General features: G+C 41.1%; 1 protein-coding gene across 2 annotated transcripts; it reads left to right on the top strand.

The window, feature by feature from the left end:
• The first annotated feature begins 608 nt into the window (after positions 1 to 608).
• GHITM (growth hormone inducible transmembrane protein) lies at positions 609 to 16,483 on the top strand. 2 transcript variants are annotated; one of them, XM_055325742.1, is made up of 9 exons: positions 609 to 659; positions 1,928 to 2,092; positions 3,036 to 3,135; positions 4,628 to 4,739; positions 5,133 to 5,274; positions 8,394 to 8,502; positions 13,001 to 13,189; positions 13,641 to 13,812; positions 15,035 to 16,483. In XM_055325742.1, exons 2-9 carry the CDS (start codon positions 1,964 to 1,966, stop codon positions 15,117 to 15,119), a joined length of 1,038 nt encoding a protein of 345 aa, XP_055181717.1. In that variant the 5' UTR covers positions 609 to 659; positions 1,928 to 1,963; the 3' UTR covers positions 15,120 to 16,483. The 2 variants fall into 2 exon arrangements, with proteins under 2 accessions (XP_055181717.1, XP_055181716.1); XM_055325741.1 differs by having other exon boundaries at positions 616 to 725.
• Positions 16,484 to 17,481: the final 998 nt, after the last annotated feature.

Genomic DNA, 17,481 nt, shown 5'->3' with positions numbered 1-17,481 from the left:
CAAGAGGCAGAGGCTGTTGCATCATGCCTGTTACACATGTCTACACTGAAGCCTGAAAATGGGCCTTGGGGAGGTCACAGAGCAACCTGGGGGAGGGGGAGGTTGTACCTGCTAAAATCTGGCCGCTGACCTTGCATTGTCCTATATTTCATCAGCCAACCTTAGGTGTCAGACCCAAGACCCCCTTGGCTCCTCTCTAAAAAGACCACTTTGGCACACTATTCGTCTCGCAATACATTCCTGAGAAGGAAGAAACAAGAGACATGAGGCAAAGAACGGGGCGACAGAATAATTTTTGGTTGTCACAGCGTTAACATTCTTTTTCAATTTTTACGTTATTTTTTTCTTCGTAACCGCCGCTAATGAAACTGTGGAGACAAAAACGAGGACTAGCTCCGCTACCCATAACCAACATGGCTGCAACGCCTTCACCGCCCACCCCCATAATTGACGCTCTCTATGACGCCCCCGACAATCCGCTACCGGCCCCGCCCCTCCAGCCCGGAACCCCTCTTCTCTGCTGTGCCCGCCCTTCCGCCTGAGCTCCGCTGGTGATTGGGCGAGCCTAGTGTTTGGGCGCGTCTCCGGATGTTGCGTCACGCAGTGCGTCGGGGAGGCTGCGCGCGCAGACAGCGGGGAGCCGGCCGAGCGCCGCGGAGGTGGGCGCGTCTGCGTGTCGGAGGCCCGGGAGGGTGACTGCGCGGTCGAGGTGACCGGGACCCGAGGTGCGGCTGCTCGCGGAGCCGCTGGGCGCCCCGGGGGAGAGCTGCGGGCGGGGGCGCTGACGCCGGGGCCCCGCGGCTTGCTGCAAGTTCCCCCCACCCACGGCCCCGAGCGGCGGCCGGTGCCTGCGGAAGCGGGGACAGTGCGCATGCGTGATGCAGCCTCGGGGGGTGCGGCGTCACGGGCCCCTCCGTTAAGGCCGCAGCATCTGCGGTTTAAGATGCCTTCCGGGGGGTTTCACTACCTTGCGTACTTTCGTCGTATTTTCTTTTTCTTTTTCTTTTTTTAAGATTTTATTTATTCACGAGACACAGAGGCAGAGACCCTGGCGGAGGGAGCAGCAGGCTCCCCGCAGGGAGCCCGACGCGGGACTCGAACCCGGGACCCCGAGGTCACGGCCTGGGCCGCAGGCAGACGCTCCACCGCCGAGCCTCCACCCCCACCCCCACCCCCCCGGCTGCCCTTCTCTCTCGGCGTGTTTTCAAGGGAAAGTACTATCTGGCACGTTCAGCGGAAATTCGTAATGTGTATTGTTCAGCATGGCCTTGGAGAGTCGTTCATCTCCTCCTTGGATGACGCTCAAAAGTAATGCGGAGCGTAACTTGTTTAAATGTGATTTAATTTAAATTTAAACTTGTTTTAAATTTCCGCACGAGGGGCTCAGCGGTGGAGCATCCGCCTCCAGCCCAGGTCATCATCCTGGGGTGCCAGGATCGAGTCCCGCGTCGGGCTCCCTGCATGGAGCCCGCTTCTCCGTCTGCCCGGGTCTCTGCCTCTCTCTGTCTCTCTGAGTGTGTCTCATGAATAAGTAAAATCTTTAAGAATGATAATAAATACGTAAATTTTCCCTTTGGATGCTGGTATGAGTCTTCAAACCACACAAAGCCATCACACACCCGGTAATGGTCTTAAGACATCAACCTCTACTTTGTATTAGAGGACTTCCGTGGGCGGCCTACGCCCTACTGTTTTTGACACTGGGATTTGATTCTGTTTTGGTGATCATCCCACATCGGGTTCTGTGGGTGGGTTTCTGGAAGCTAATAAGGAATAAGCAGGCAACTCATCATTAACGTTTAAAAAGCTCACTATTTACGTTTTTCTACTGAAATCTGGTTGGCAGGTGCTTCCGTGTCTCTGTATCTTTCTGTGTTTACTTCCTCCACCGGTTAATGGGTTATGTCTTGTCTGCGTCTCAAACTAGCATTTCAGATCTGCTTGGTAGACCTGCTGCACCACCATGTTGGCCGCAAGACTTGTGTGTCTCCGGACACTACCTTCCAGGGTTTTCCAACCAGCTTTCACCAAGACCTCCCCTGTTGTGAAGAATTCCATCACGAAAAATCAGTGGCTCTTCACACCCAGCCGGGTAAGGACCATCTGGTATCTTGTTTACGGGAACCTTTTTTTTTTTTTTTTCCTGTTTTTGAGCGTACAAAGCTCCCTGTTTACCATTAGTGATTGACTGAAACAGCCCTGATAATGTCCCAGATCAGCTCTTTCTCATTAGTTCTGTGTCAGTCTGTTCCTCCTCGTTGCATATGAAAGAACGAGCTCCTGTAACTTTCTCTTTACTTACAGCTTTTGGAGTTTTCATTCAGTTTACAGTGATTTGTCTGAGACTGAGAGCTAGATGGTGCGACAGAGACTGTGAGCCTATAGTCAAAAGCTTAAGAAGCCAGGAATGTTAACATTTAGTCAGTAGCTTATTAGTAAGTTACCAAAAATGCCATTGCAGCTCTTGGTTAGAGAGTGGTAAAATCCATCAGGTTAGAGAAACACACATTTTGTTTTATAATTGATTACTCCTCCAACATTCAGATTAGAAGTATAAGTTTTGATATGTGAGGTAGACAAGCTGTTTTCCTCTTAAATGAACTGTTCTGTTGAAAAAGAGCTAAAATAGAGGTAGTAGTCATCCCTCCTTTGACTTTTCTGTTAAGGAAAGGTAACTTTCTTGAGCCCCTTTCCAGATGGGGGGAAAAAAGTAGCTAATATTGAATACATATTTTTTAAAAGTTAGTGTTTAAACTATAATTCTAGAGGTATAAATCTGTAGTTTATGAAGTAATTATTCTGAAATGTTAAGAAGTTGTAAACTGCAAACTTCAGCGAATCCACTTCAAAGATCGACCCCAGGTAGGGTCTACATTTAGTTTCTTAGGTCGACTATCAAATCTATAGTGAAACTACATACAAAGAAAGTACCAGGTTACTTCATATAGAGTTTTCTAGTGTAATGAGATTTTATTTTATTAATAACATTCTGTTGTGCTGTGTGTATTACGTGTCTTTGTTTTTGTGTATTTCAGGACTATGCCACCAAGACGAGAGTTGGGATCCGGCGTGGGAAAATTGGCCAAGAACTTAAGGAGAGAGCAATGGAACCATCAATGGAAAAAATATTTAAAAGTAGGCAGCAGTCTTTAGTTTTTGAACTGGAGTATGTGAATATGTTTTAAGAAGTCCATGAACGGCCTTCTAAAAATTTGTGCAAACTTACATATGTGAGCATTTTCTGGGAAGAAAAACAATCGTTCTTTGGGATCTTATGACCTAGAAAAGATTTATACTGGGTTCCTTGGTTCCCAATCATATTTCTTCCAGAGAAAATCTTACTTTTACCTTTAAAAAAAAAAAAAAAAAGGACTAATAGTTAATATGCCATGATATAAAAGACAAAATTCTTAAGTCCATTTGAAGTTGCATAGAATCTTCATTTAAGCATATAATAATTATATGTGTTTTAGGTCAAGAGAAAATCACTAAAACAGATTTAATAAAAGCCTAGCTATTCAAGAAGAGTCCTCTTAACTGGTTGTTTATATATGGCCTCCCTTGAAAACAATAATGAAGTCAGTTTGAATTTCCGTTTTGCAAATTTTACTAGATTGCTAGTCTACCCAAATCTAGTCCTCGAATGCTATTCCTGGTCAACGGCCTTACAAAACCAATGTATTATAATAGGAAAGAGCTGTAAATCTGTATCCCTCCAGGCATTTCTGACTAGTAAGTTTACCCTAAAAAATAATGTGAATCATATAGCGAAGGCATAGTAATATTCGTACTGCACAAATTAAAACTCAAAGGAGTAAGATATATACAACTAAAGAGTTGTTAAATTCCTTCTCTTTCTCTTTTTTTTTTTCCTTTCTCTTTCTCTTACATTAGAGCACGCTCTCCTTGATTCTGCTGTATAAGCACATTACATTTTTGGTTCCTTTTTCTCTTTGTGACAAACATCATCTTTGTTAATGGCAATTTAGACACCAGTATGACTATTAACATTTTTTTTCATTTTTATTTTCTAAAAATATGAGAACATAACTCAGGTTCCTTTTTCTTTTTTTATGATTTTATTTATTTATTTGGCAGCTTGAGAGAGAGAGCGAGCACAAGCAGGGGAAGTGGCAGGCAGAGGGAGAAGTGGGCTCCCCACAGAGCAGGGAGCCCAATGCAGGGCTCAGTGGACCCAGGACCCTGCGATCATGACCTGAGCCAAAGGCAGACCTTAACCAGCTGAGCCAGCCAGGTGCCCCCATACCCAGATTCTTATGAATAAAATAATATGTATTACAGAAGTGTCCCCACATCAACAGATACATTGCCTCTTTAAATTTCTTTGGAGAGAAATTAGAGGCTAATCAAGTCTGATCCTTTTTGTACTATTACACCTATGTTTTAGCTGTGTCCTTTTTTTTACAGGTCCCCTAATTTTGAAGCCATTTATATTCCCATATGTTCTAATTATGGTTGTTACAAAGGAATATGGTATATCGTTTGATTTTCCCCTTAAAAAGTATTAGAAAGGGCTTGCCATCAGCATTTTTGTTTGTTTGTTTGTTTAGCATTTTAATTTAGTCAAGACTTGACGGTATTAAAGTGCACTCCCTTTGTTCTGCAGTTGACCAGATGGGAAGATGGTTTATTGCTGGAGGAGCAGCTGTTGGTCTTGGAGCACTGTGCTACTATGGCTTGGGAATGTCCAACGAGATTGGAGCTATTGAAAAGGCTGTGTAAGTAAATCATTCCCAGACGTTTCCAATCTTCAAGATTCCAATTTTGTTTTCATCCTTCTCTTTTGTCACTTTTGGAATAACGTACATCTAATCGTCTAACCAGAAATATACCTGAATAAAATAAAATTTCTTAGCTTCTGTTCAAACTTAAATCTTCTAAGGTTATATGTGTTTAAGCAAGGAGAAAACATTTTGCTTTGTATATGTGCCAAGTGCTTAGGTTTATATCATTTTATGATAAGTCCAATGTGTATGTACATCATTTCCATAATAAATGAGGGGAATAAGATGGGAGCAATAAACTGCTATTTCCCAAAGTTTCCCAGCTATGAATGATTTAACCAAAATTTATATCCGTACTTCTATAAATAAATCTTGTGTTTCTTACAGAATTTGGCCTCAGTATGTGAAGGATAGAATTCATTCTACCTACATGTACTTAGCAGGAAGTATTGGTTTAACAGCTTTGTCCGCCCTGGCAGTGAGCAGAACTCCTGTTCTCCTGAACTTTATGATGAGAGGCTCTTGGGTGGTAAGTCAGCTTGTCTTTGTTTTCCTTTTCCACTATCAGAAGATTAAACAAAAATATTGGGAGAGGAGTATTAAATGAAAGGAATCCCTTACTAAATTGAACAAGTTCAAATCTATGAATTAACAGTGCAACTGAGACAGTAGGAATTACATTCTGAAGTAAATCAGGAATTATTCTTCGTTGAGTATGTATTTAAATAGTGGCAAAGGGGTTGAAAACCAAACTTAGGGATCCCTGGGTGGCGCAGCGGTTTGGCGCCTGCCTTTGGCCCAGGGCGCGATCCTGGAGACCCGGGATCGAATCCCACGTCGGGCTCCCGGTGCATGGAGCCTGCTTCTCCCTCTGCCTGTGTCTCTGCCTCTCTCTATCATAAATAAATAAAAATTTAAAAAGAAAAATAAATAAAATCTTTATAAAAAAAAAAAAAGAAAACCAAACTTAGAGGAATATCCTACTTACCTAGCAACAGAGATCAAACAGCTCGTATTTTGTAGCAATTTAGTTAAAAGGGAGGGGGGTACAATGGCAAATGCAAAGCCATCTTAGGAGTCAGTGGAAAATACTTGTTGCTAACACAACTTTCTTGATCCTTTGTAAAGCTTTACATTCCATGAGTTTTTTTTAAGCATTTGTTATTTTGCTAGATAGAAAAAAATATTTCAAAAATGGTAGCTAGTTTTCTACTATCTGGTTGAAGAAATGAACTTAAGTGGTAAAGGTTGTGCAATAAGAAGTAGAAAGTGTAAAATGAGTTGAAAGACTTTATGTCTTGAACTAATAGGGAAGTTCCACGAAAGAGGCATTTGTTTCATCAGAACTGTTGAAGGCCAGCATTTTTTTATTATAGGAGAGGACAAAGGTAGTCTAGGTTTACAGAACAGCTTGAGCAGAGGAGAAGAGGTAGTCATTAAAACTGGCTTCACAGTAGTGTCAAGAGTGGAGTTTAGAGTATGAAGTCTAGAGTGAAGAAGACACAGTTAGGGAATGTTTGCCACACAGAGGAGAGTGGCTGACCTGTCCGAGGCCATTGCAGATACTGAAACTGCAAAAATATGATTTGTATTTGAGTTCTAAGTGCTCCAGTGGAAGAGACAAGCAGCAAGTATACCAGCTGTGGCTTTGCCAGCTCTGAAATGAGGGATTGTAGGAACGTGAACTGAGTGTGAGACTGGGAGGGAAGGAGGATGGGAAAGTTTATCATACAGATTTCCCATCAGTAACCAGATCTAACTTCTATCCAAAGCCATATTTCCACTGTACTTTCCAAAAGAGTACCATTTAGGATAGCATGGCCATTTGGACACTTCAGTATTCTTAGGATCGCTTCTCAGATGGATGTTATAAGTCTCCTAGCCTAGAAGTTCATGAGGACACAGAATAAGCGTGGTTCATTCTCACCAGGAGCAGAAACTTTAATTAGATAATATAAAACAATGCTTTTTAACAAAGCACCATGGCTACGAGAAAAAATAAAATACACAAAAGAGTTTAGCTCCTGAAATAAGATTTCAAACAAGTTTTGTGCTTAGATCATATTCTCGACTTCCTCTGGGTGTAAGTTCACTCTTACCTGCTGTTAGGGCTACTTAAATAAAATTGTTTGGAAAGTCAGGCAAGTGCTCCAGAGATGAAGATAAAACTTTTTGGGGAGGACAGACATCACATAAATAATGTCAGAGTTGGTACCAAGTGATTTTGGAACAGAGGAGAGGCTTCTGACCCTGCTGTGGCAGTTGGTGTCCCTCCCAGAATAACTTTCGGGTGAGGATGTAATCCTTAAATAAGTCAACCAGATAGAAAAGGAGGTATTCTGGGGCACCTGGGTGGCTCAGCGGTTGAGCGTCTGCCTTCGGCTCAGGGCGTGATCCCAGGCTCCTGGGATCGAGTCCCACATCAGGCTCCCCGCATGGAGCCTGCTTCTCCCTCTGCCTATGTCTCTGCTTCTCTCTGTCTCTCATGAATAAATAAAATCTAAAATTAAAAAAAAAAAGTATTCTTAGGCAAAATGAACAGAATTAAAGAGACATGAAATGGGGGCATGTTTGCATCCCCACCATTTCAGTGTAGCTGGACTGTGTAGAGTATGGAAAGGCAAAAAATACAGCTGGGTCATGAACATGAAGGATCTTAAAAGAAAAAAGTAACAATTGTAATAAATACCCTGAAAATGCCTTGCATTTATATAAAGAAATTGTATGAAATGGTTTTTAGTAATCATTTCTCCACTCCCAAGATGATAGACTCTAGTGTACTTATTTATATTAATATGAGTGAAGGCTTTTTTTTTTTAAGATTTATTTATTTAAAAATTGTATTTATTTGAGAGAATGAGCAGGGAGGTGCAGAGGCACAAGCAAAAACCTCCCCCAGTGAGCGGGGGAGCCGACATGGGACTTGATCCCTGGACCTAATATCATGATCTGAGCCAAAGCCAGGCACTTAACTGACTGAGCGACTGAGCCACCCAGGCACTCCCAAGATATATTTATTTGAGAGAGAGAGAGCAAGAGCGATGGAAAGTGTGTGAATGAGCACTGGTGAGGGAACAGAGGCAGAGGGGGAGAGAGAATCCCAAGCGACTCCAAGCAAGGCTCGATTTCACAACCCTGAGATCATGACCTGAGCCAAGACCAAGAATTGGACACTTAATCAACTGAGCTACACAAGCACCCCTATTGTGGGATTCTTAAAGAGGTTTTTTTTTTTTTAAATCTCTGTGTAGGGACGCCTGGGTGGCTCAGCGGTTAAGCCCCTGCCTTCGGCCCAGAGTGTGATTCTGGAGACCCGGGATTGAGCCCCACATCAGGCTCCCTGCAGGGAGCCTGCTTCTCCTGACTGTGTCTCTGTCTCTCTGTGTGTGTGTCTCATGAATAAATAAATAAAATCTTTATAAATCAATCTCTGTAGCAAGAATAAAATTAAAAGATGGTCATTATCAGTCAAAGCTCAAAGGAACTCATTTGAAGGGGTCTGCAAAACTTTGTGTGCCGGTAGGGGGCGCTCATCCTCAATCTTTTTAAACAAGGTTTTTTGGGAGAGACCAGCTGAACTTGGAACGTGTGGGTTTCTACTTTGTTGCTGTATAGGATTGATTCTTCTCAGTAATATGTGTCTTCCAGACAATTGGTGCAACCTTTGCAGCCATGATTGGAGCTGGAATACTGGTACAATCAATATCATATGACCAGAGCCCAGGCCCAAAGCATCTTGCTTGGTTACTACATTCTGGTATGTTCTAATTTTAAATTCTCATTTAACAACCTTCATTACTATCTTTTGTTGGTGACTTCACAATTGTGCATAATGTAATAAAGCCTCGTGTTTAGAAAAAAACAGTTTTTTATACTATTAGTGGTTGCTTATTGCCAGACCTCTACTCTGAAAAGTTAATGGTTCTGATACTAAGATCATGGACACCCCCAAAATTACATTTGGCCTCCTGTGACACTCCAGTATATGCAGAGATTTCCGTTATGTATTTTGTCTACTCCTGGGAGGGTTTCAAACGTGATACACATTACTTCATACTTGTTCTTGTGTATCTTTAGAAAAATGTAAAAATGAGGGTGGAGAAGAAGAGGTAAGACAACACATGAAAGAATAGGAGTGTAGAGGATCTTGCAGCGAGGCTTTGGAAGAGAGAACACAGTAAAAAAGGTCTTTGGAAATGTGTATCTCTGTCTGATACTGTTAGCTGGGTCATTATTTAGGTAGGTTTAGCACAAATACACCGTGGACAGGGCAAAGGCTGTCCTTTGGGACAGTTCTAATATCCTTTTATAGGTATATGTTGTGATCCTTCCCTTAGTTGTGGAGACACAACTATTTTATTTTTTTTTTTAATTTTTATTTATTTATGATAGTCACACACAGAGAGAGAGAGAGAGAGAGGCAGAGACACAGGCAGAGGGAGAAGCAGTCTCCATGCACCGGGAGCCCGACGTGGGATTCGATTCGGGCTCTCCAGGATCGCGCCCTGGGCCAAAGGCAGGCGCCAAACCACTGCGCCACCCAGGGATCCCGAGACACAACTATTTTAGACAAAGTGTTTTCCATCTCAGGTATCCCAGGATAGCTTGTCTGTGGGTTGAATTAAGAGCCAGCTAGACCCAGAAACAAAAGTACTTCTTAGATACGTGATCTCTACCACAAAACAAATTTTATTTTTTCATTTTTTTTAATTTGAGTATAGTTGACACGCAGTGTTACAGTGCTTGGCAGTGTATAACAGTGTGATTGAGCTCTGTACGTTGTGCTCCACTCCCCGCAGCTGTAGTGGCTGCCGTCTCACCATGCAGTGCTACTGCAGTATCACTGGCCAGGTCCCCCGTGCTGTGCCTTTTACGCCTGTGACTTCATTCTGACTGGAAGCCTGTATGTCCCACCCCTCTTCACCCACTTTGCACACCCTGCCACCTCCCCCTGGCAACCATTTGTTTGTTCTTTGTCTTTATCTGTGTCTGCTTTTTAATAGCCTATTCACTTAAACAAGACAAATTTAATAAGTATTTCCCTGAAAATTTCAGGGGAACAGACTCTGAAGTGTTATTAACATTAACAAATGGAAATTAGGTATTTGGCATCCAAATTTCTGGTGTGAACTGTGTCATTTATTTTCTTCATGTGCTTTGTTCAGTCAGTAAGAGAAGGCATGACTTCACAACCTCGGCTTTCAAGTCTCTTTCGTTACGCTTGAGGTCATTCAACCATAGCTATTTTCCATGGAGCTTTACAGAATAAAACCCTGTGATGGAGGGAGGTGGTCCTTTATCTTCTAGTACCAATGACCTACTTTTAATTTAAAAAAGTATTTAAAAAAATTTTTTAAATTATTAGAGATATATGAACTTGCGTAAATAAGAATTATTCAGTTCACCATCTGTTTAGCATCAGTATCTTGCCCAGTGGGTGGAGTTCTGTTCCTCTTTCCCATTTTAGACACTGAGTTTGGTGAGAAAACAGGTTGTGCTTTTTTATCTCTGATAAGTAGTAGATACTTAATGACTTACTGAATTAAATTAAATAGCTATAGAGTTTGAATTTAGAACAGGGCTTTCTTTCTGGGTTGCTTACTTCAGTCAAAGTATTTTGTGTGTTGAAGGGGGCTTGCAAGACACCCCCCCCCCATTCATTCATTTTAGTGTTTTTTAAGAAGGAATCCTAGGACTCAGCAGATGTTTGTTACTCAGAGCTAAGAATTTATTACGATAAAAGGACACATGATAGCATCTGCAAGGGGGAAAAATAGAGGCAGTCTGGAGAAATTCATCCAGAGGCTTTCAGCGCTCCCTCCTTTCTTTGAGGGGACTTAGGGCAGTGAAAAGTGCAGTGAGCTGGGAAGCCTGTTAGAGACTTGGTGCCCAGGAATTTTCTGGCTGATCTTGTAAGCATCCTCCTAGCAACTACCAAAATGTGAATTTCCAGAAGGAAAGCAGGTTTTCAGCATAAGATTGTTTGCACAAGTTGTTTAACCCTCCCACTTACGGAATGCTTCATGTGCCAAGTTCTTAAATAGCCAAGGACCAGCCCTGCAAGCAAGTCTTTGTAAAGATGATCTTAGGCCTGCTACAGTAACCCTTCCCTACACAGCATGAATGCCAGTTTTTGCTCTATATTTCATACATCTCTTAAGCAGCTTTGTAGGCTGGCATTAGCATCTGCATTTCATGATAGGGAAGTGGAGACTATGTGAGGTCACACCAGGTGCCAGGTCAAAACCGACACCTTAATTTCTTCAAGTCCAGCCCTCTGTTTACTCTTGCTTTCACTGGCATGATTGAGATGATACCTGAAGGGGCTTTGGATGACCCAGGGGTCATCCCTCACATTATTAAAGGGACATCAGAGTTGGCTTTTGACCAGTATTAATATCCCAGTGCATACTATTTTCTTTTTTCATCCAAATGTATAAGCACTATGTAGACCTAGCTGTGGTCTTAATCAGGACTAAGTGATACTGTGCAGGAATTACTAAAATGATCATTGGAAAACTATTCTAATTGTGTCTTAAAGCTTTGGGAAGGCTAGACCACAGCTGCACACACCATCAGAAAACTAGGCCTTAGAAAACAGGCTCACCAAAGAGCCAGATGGTGGGGAACAGACCTTTGGGGGGACCTGCCGAGCTGATGACAAAGTCCTGGAGGACCAGACCAGACCCTCAAAGGCCTCAAACTTAGGTGCAACTGTTACGAGAAGGCCAGGACTCAGGTGCCCACACTCTGTGAGGGAGGACAAGTCTCTCAGAACACACACAGCCTGACTGCCAGAGAGCTAGGCCACAGAAGGTGAACCTCTCAGTACAGTGGCATCTGGGATGACACCTTAGCAGAGCGTGGTGACTAAGCCAGCCAAGGGCCAGACTCCCAGTGATGAAAGCTCCAGAGAAGACCTCCAGTGAACCTAGCCATGAAGAGTGGAAAAACTGGAGGACTGTACCATGGCCGTCAAGGCCACCTGAGAAACTGTCTTCGACAGGGTAGAAGAGGATCACTTGAGGGGCAGGCCATGGAAAACAGGACCACCAGGCTAGGCCCTGAATGCTGTGAAAGGGCCATGAAGGAGGCAAGGCCTCATCCTTGCTCCATGGAACCAGCTCTCCCTCCTGTCCCTGGCCATTGGTGGCTAATGGGGTCAAGAGAAGCTGAAGCAATGAGCCGGCACATTAGTACAGGGAATGGAGGAGGAAGGACACTTTCATCCTCTGCCTTTGGCTTAATCCAAATTTCAGGACAGGGAATTACCTGGGGCAAGTAAAGTGGGGAGCCTGGTGGAGAATAAAGGTTTTTCTTGGATTCTGCCCCCCACCCAATTTTTTTTTTTTTCCTAAAAACGTTGCTGTTAGTTGCAAAACTGATGGGAATCTTGGTAGAAATGTCCTAGAAGAATTTTTATCCAGTATCTTTCTTACAGCAAAGGACATTTTTTATTGCTCATTATCATGAGATATATCTTACTACTTGATCCAGAAATGTTACTCTCACAAAAGGGACACACTGTTGAAATTACAGTATGGCAACAGCTATGCATGTTGCAGGAGTTCAACATAGACCCTTTATGTTTAGGAAGAGGATAACTTGTTCTACTCACCTCTGAAATACTGCCTTAAGATTTTTTTTTTAATTAAGGAATTCTGTTTGCGTTGCTGATTAAATTATTGATCCCTTTCAGTATAATTTTTCTGAACTTGTTTATAAATATCTGACAACTAAAATTATCGTTTGCAAGCTGAGATGGCATTCCCTATACACAAAGAAATAGACAAAGTGTGCTTGAAGTTCCTACATTTTAGAATTAGCACTATGTACACATTCTCTCTCTTTACCTTATTCCCTTTGGGCATCGGCAGGTTTGACCTATCAGTTACCTATTTCAAACCTTTTTATCTCAATCCTTATATATGTGATCATTGTTGCAAAGAATACCAGACGCTCACATCCAGATAAAGAACTACATAGAATTTGTTAAAGTCTAAATTAGTGTTTATTCTTTGAGTCGAGACAATTTAAGAATATGTTTGTTATTGTGATTTTGAATTTGGATAGCCACAGGTACAGGTTTGGGTTGTGGAATTGGGAGGGTTGGGGAGTAGAGTATGAAATAAGGGAGAGACTTTCCTCTTGTCTAACAATGAGGTATGTGATGTTCCGATGGCATGTTGTTAGAAGTGGCGTTTTCATTTTTGGTTGTTATTTAGTACATACTTAATTACTTGCTCTTTCTCCAGGTGTGATGGGTGCAGTGGTGGCTCCACTGACAATATTAGGGGGGCCTCTTCTCATCAGAGCTGCGTGGTACACCGCAGGCATTGTGGGAGGCCTCTCCACTGTGGCCATGTGCGCACCCAGTGAGAAATTTCTGAACATGGGAGCACCCCTGGGAGTGGGTCTGGGCCTCGTCTTTGTATCCTCACTAGGTAAGCCGCTGTGCTCGGATACTTGGTTCTTAGTATCCTACAATCATTGGTGTACTCAGTTATCCTGATGGAGGGAATTTATTAAGAGTCATTTACAAAAGTTTAAAAGGGAAACACTAGAGTGTATTTTCTTACTTGGCATCATGGTAAACTATTATTTTTGGTTTTACCAAAATACATCTAAAGTGGTAAAGCCGATTTGGGAAACATCAAGATTGCTCTTGATGCAAGAGCCTTTCTGTAATGTGGGCAAGTGACCCACTATAGGAATGAGTATAATGGGTCTGGAACAAAATTACACAGTGCATATAGTCCTATTGTTATTTGTGCAATACACCAAAAGGTTTTTGTTTTTTTGTTTTGTTTTGTTTTGTTTTTTAAGTAAAGTTAATCATAAATCCAATTATAAAAGAGTCCATCTGTTTGATTTGTTTGTTTTTTTCCCTTCCAGGATCGATGTTTCTCCCACCTACCACTGTGGCTGGTGCCACTTTGTACTCAGTGGCAGTTTATGGTGGATTAGTTCTCTTCAGCATGTTTCTTCTCTATGATACGCAGAAAGTAATCAAGCGTGCAGAAGTAATACCAGCATATGGAGTTCAAAAATACGATCCCATCAATTCGTAAGTAGTCTTTAATGTCTTCCCTTTGTTACATAGAACATTCGTGTTATTATGGTTTATTTTATTTTATGGCTGTGTTAGTTTCCGAGGGCTACTGTAACAGACTACAAACTGGTTAAAACAATGAAAATGTATACTCTCTGTAGTTCTGTAGGCCAGAAGTCTGACATCAAGGTGTCCTCAGGGTTGATACTTTCTGAGAGTTCTAAGAGAGAGTGTGTTCCATGCCTCTCTCCTGGCTTCTCCTTTGGCCAGCAGTCCTTGACATTCCTTGGCTCGTAGACACATTACTCCAATCTCTACGTCCGTCTTTACAGCAGTCTTCCTGTATGTCTGTCTCCAGTTAGGTTGGATGAAGACCCACCCTGCTCCAGTGTTAACCTCATCTTAACTCCCATCTTGATTACATTTGCCTTATTTCCAAATAAGGTCACTTTTATAGGTACAAGGATTAGGATGTCCACCCACAAGAATGAGTGGGTGGAGTTCTATTTTATTTCAGTTGCTTGCTGTTTCATCTCTTCAGTAAGCTATGTATCCACGGAACATTTGACTGGGTTGTAACAACTAAGTGTAATATTTAGGTGTTCAATTAAGTCAGTATTTACCTGTTTTTGTTGATTAGCTTTATGGTGCAGCTGTTCTATAACAGTGCTTTTCCCTTTTCTTGGGCTCTACACCAAAGTAGGTTGTTTTATTTAAGCAACTTTCTTGAGTTTCGTGGTGTCTATCACATTTTTTTTTAAGTAATTTTTTTTTTCCCTTGAAACTGAAATTCAGTGTAATGTTTTTTTAAAACTGCTCTAACACAGATTTGTAACAGTTTTCTTTGGTTGGCAGTTGGGGGGAGGGGGTTGCTTTGAGGAGATACATCATATTTTAAAATGCCAGACTTGTGTCTGACACATTTTTATGAAGGTGTTTCTTTGGTTTCTCTCTATTATTTCATTGTCTATCACCCAGGGTTTTTTTTTTTTGCAAGGATAGGATAATGATTTTTTAAATTGCCCTTTAACATTTCAAAAATTAATCTGCCAGAAGGAAATCTTGACTCTAGTCTAGGGCTTCCTTCCTTAGTTGGCATCTTTTGTTTCTTTAATTTCTATTTCGTATACCTTTGACAGATAATCAGTGTTGCTTTTTCTTTTCTACATTAAGAAATAGTTTTTTCATTGTTATTAGAATTACATTATCTATAACAGGCCATAATTTTCTTTTCCAGGATGCTGAGAATCTACATGGATACATTGAATATATTTATGCGAGTTGCCAGTATTCTAGCGACTGGAAGCAACAGAAAGAAATGAAGTGCCTCAGCTTCTGACTTCATTAATACATCAGATATCTTGCTTGTTTAATAGGGACAGGTATTCATTAAATAGTTGTCCAAGCAGCTTTCATTGAAGTTTAGAAGATAAGACTCGTCAGCATGTTTCAGATGTTCTGGAGATGTGATGCTTCAGGTCTGCTTTTTCTTCTGAAGAATAAATTTAGTTCTCTTCCAAATAAGCACACACATTTCTAGTTCTCATGTTTGAGTAATTCTAAAATATTTCAATGAATGTGAAAACTTAAGGTTTTTGTTGTGAGAAATCTATTCTGTTTTAAAATTTATTTGATTAAGTGAAAATTAGCAAACTTTGTTTTGCTGCATATCTTGAAATGCAGAAATATTAACAAGTAATGTCACAAGTGATGTAGAGGTTTGGTAAAGGGACCAGAGAGAAGCAAAGGGTCACCTGCAGTCTTTCGTTGAATACTTAGCACTTGTGTAATTGGTGGTAAGCCAGTGTGAGAGGTCTGGCTATTTGGAAACAAACGAATCATTGATGTTTTTATGTTCGTCTTTTGAACTTATCAAAAGCATTGAGCATTAAACAGATATAAGTGATTCATTCTCCCGATGTTCCTTTCCTTTTCAGTGCTATCTGTACAACGCGGGTGTGATTTGTTTGTTTGTTTTGTTTGTTTTTTGACTTCTCATTGTGAGACATTGCTAGGACAGTCCAGAATGTTAATCGTATGGAGAATTCCTGATAAGTGTTAAATGTGTTTAAGTTTTATTTTTGAACCACAAAGAACAAAATATCCTTAAAACTAACTCTTCTCAAGATAAAACATTCAAAGCATGAAAACTGTTGGATTTTCAAACACAAAAACACAGTGTTCCTAATTGTTGAATTTTTTTTTTGCATATTTATTGAAATGTTTACTACATGCTTACCTTTCTCATCTCTACAGGGTTTGAAGCTTTTATCAGTAAAGCCTGTTAGTGGTTCACACTTAAGATTATGAAAATAGTTTTTCTCCCTAAGACTTGGTTTCTTGTGTTGCTCTCAGACTAATAAGCACTTAAAAGGGGGGCATAGCTAGTCTTTCTTCATGATGATGTCAGTTAAAACTGTAATAGGCAAAGTGCTTCGTTAAGAGTTCCCCCCCGCAGACTTAACCCTTCTCTCTTGCACAGACTATTTACTTGACTCTCGTGACGTTAAGTTTTTTGATACAGAGGAGTTATTTTTGGAAGTTCTTAATGAATGAAGTAAGTGTATGGTTATTGAAATGATTGGTATTTTTGACACATATTTATTACAGTAATCCAGAAGTCACTATTCCAACCACCTCATGTCACCTCATGCTTATTTCTGAAATAATAAAGGTTCCAGCCTGCTGTGATTGGTCTGTAATTTTTCCAGCTGAACACATGTATACTATATGAATAGAGGATTTGTTTCCTTTATTCTCTTCCTCACCTAGGGTGTAGAATACCGTGTGATTATGGCCATGGTGCTTGTCGCCAGACTGCCCTTTATTTGAGCCCTGCCTCTGCCACTGATTGCCTGTGTGTCCTGGGCAGGCAAATTACTTAACCTCTCTGTGCCCATTTTCTTATCTATAAAATGAAGATGGTAAGAGAACCTACCTCATAGGATTGGGGTGAAATGTGTGGACATTTAGCACTAAGTTTAAGCGGCTGTTGCTGGGGGTGAGGGGGGTGTCCTAAGAAAAGTCCAAGGGCCAAACTTGGATTTATCCCCTCGTCTACTTTAGTCTCTCTGCAGTGTTAATGTGATTGTAAAGGTCCTCTTGTCTTCAGTCACATTTTGTATCCCTGTGTTTGGATGGTATCACACAAAACAGGGTTTCAACAATGGGCATCAGGCAACAGCTTATTTAGAAAAATCAGGTAGATTTTTTTTTTTTAATGACTGGGTATTTTATTACATCACTTTTTCTAACTTTGCTAAACACAATGAAGACTTTGGTATAAAAAGTGAGTTATATAAAATGTGAATGCTTACAAAATAAAATATTTTAACCAGATGTAAAGTGATAACGAGAAAATCACTGGTCCCTAGGCTCACTGAGGTTTTTTCTTCACATCACTCACGGGGAAGTGTGAGGACCGGCACATTGATAAGACTTCAGGCAAAAAAGAGAAAGACCTACTTGTGGTTTTCTGAAACATCACCTGAAGTTTTACAGAATAACAGAAAATGTACTTTAAAAATAATCACACGAAAAATGAAGTCCCTTTTGGTTTGCTTAGAATAGTGTCGTGAGCACTCAGGAAACGTGAGTGTAGCAGGCACCGTGTTGCCTGAAGTTGTTCATCTGGACGGAGGGCGTGTGTCCGTGTTGAGGTTCTTGAAACTGGACAACCCTTGA

This window comes from Nyctereutes procyonoides, unplaced genomic scaffold (assembly GCF_905146905.1).
Source record: "Nyctereutes procyonoides isolate TBG_1078 unplaced genomic scaffold, NYPRO_anot_genome, whole genome shotgun sequence".
NCBI lineage: Eukaryota > Metazoa > Chordata > Mammalia > Carnivora > Canidae > Nyctereutes > Nyctereutes procyonoides.
Note: the sequence above shows the minus strand (reverse complement) of the source record. Positions and strands in the feature narration are given on the sequence as shown.

Bases quoted from the DNA above. Each gene is read 5' to 3' on its own strand.
- GHITM (XM_055325742.1), top strand. From the start codon at position 1,964: ATGTTGGCCGCAAGACTTGTGTGTCTCCGGACACTACCTTCCAGGGTT. The intron at 13,190-13,640 runs GTAAGCCGCTGT...TTTCCCTTCCAG, and splicing joins CGTCTTTGTATCCTCACTAG to GATCGATGTTTCTCCCACCT. The intron at 13,813-15,034 runs GTAAGTAGTCTT...TTTCTTTTCCAG, and splicing joins AAATACGATCCCATCAATTC to GATGCTGAGAATCTACATGG.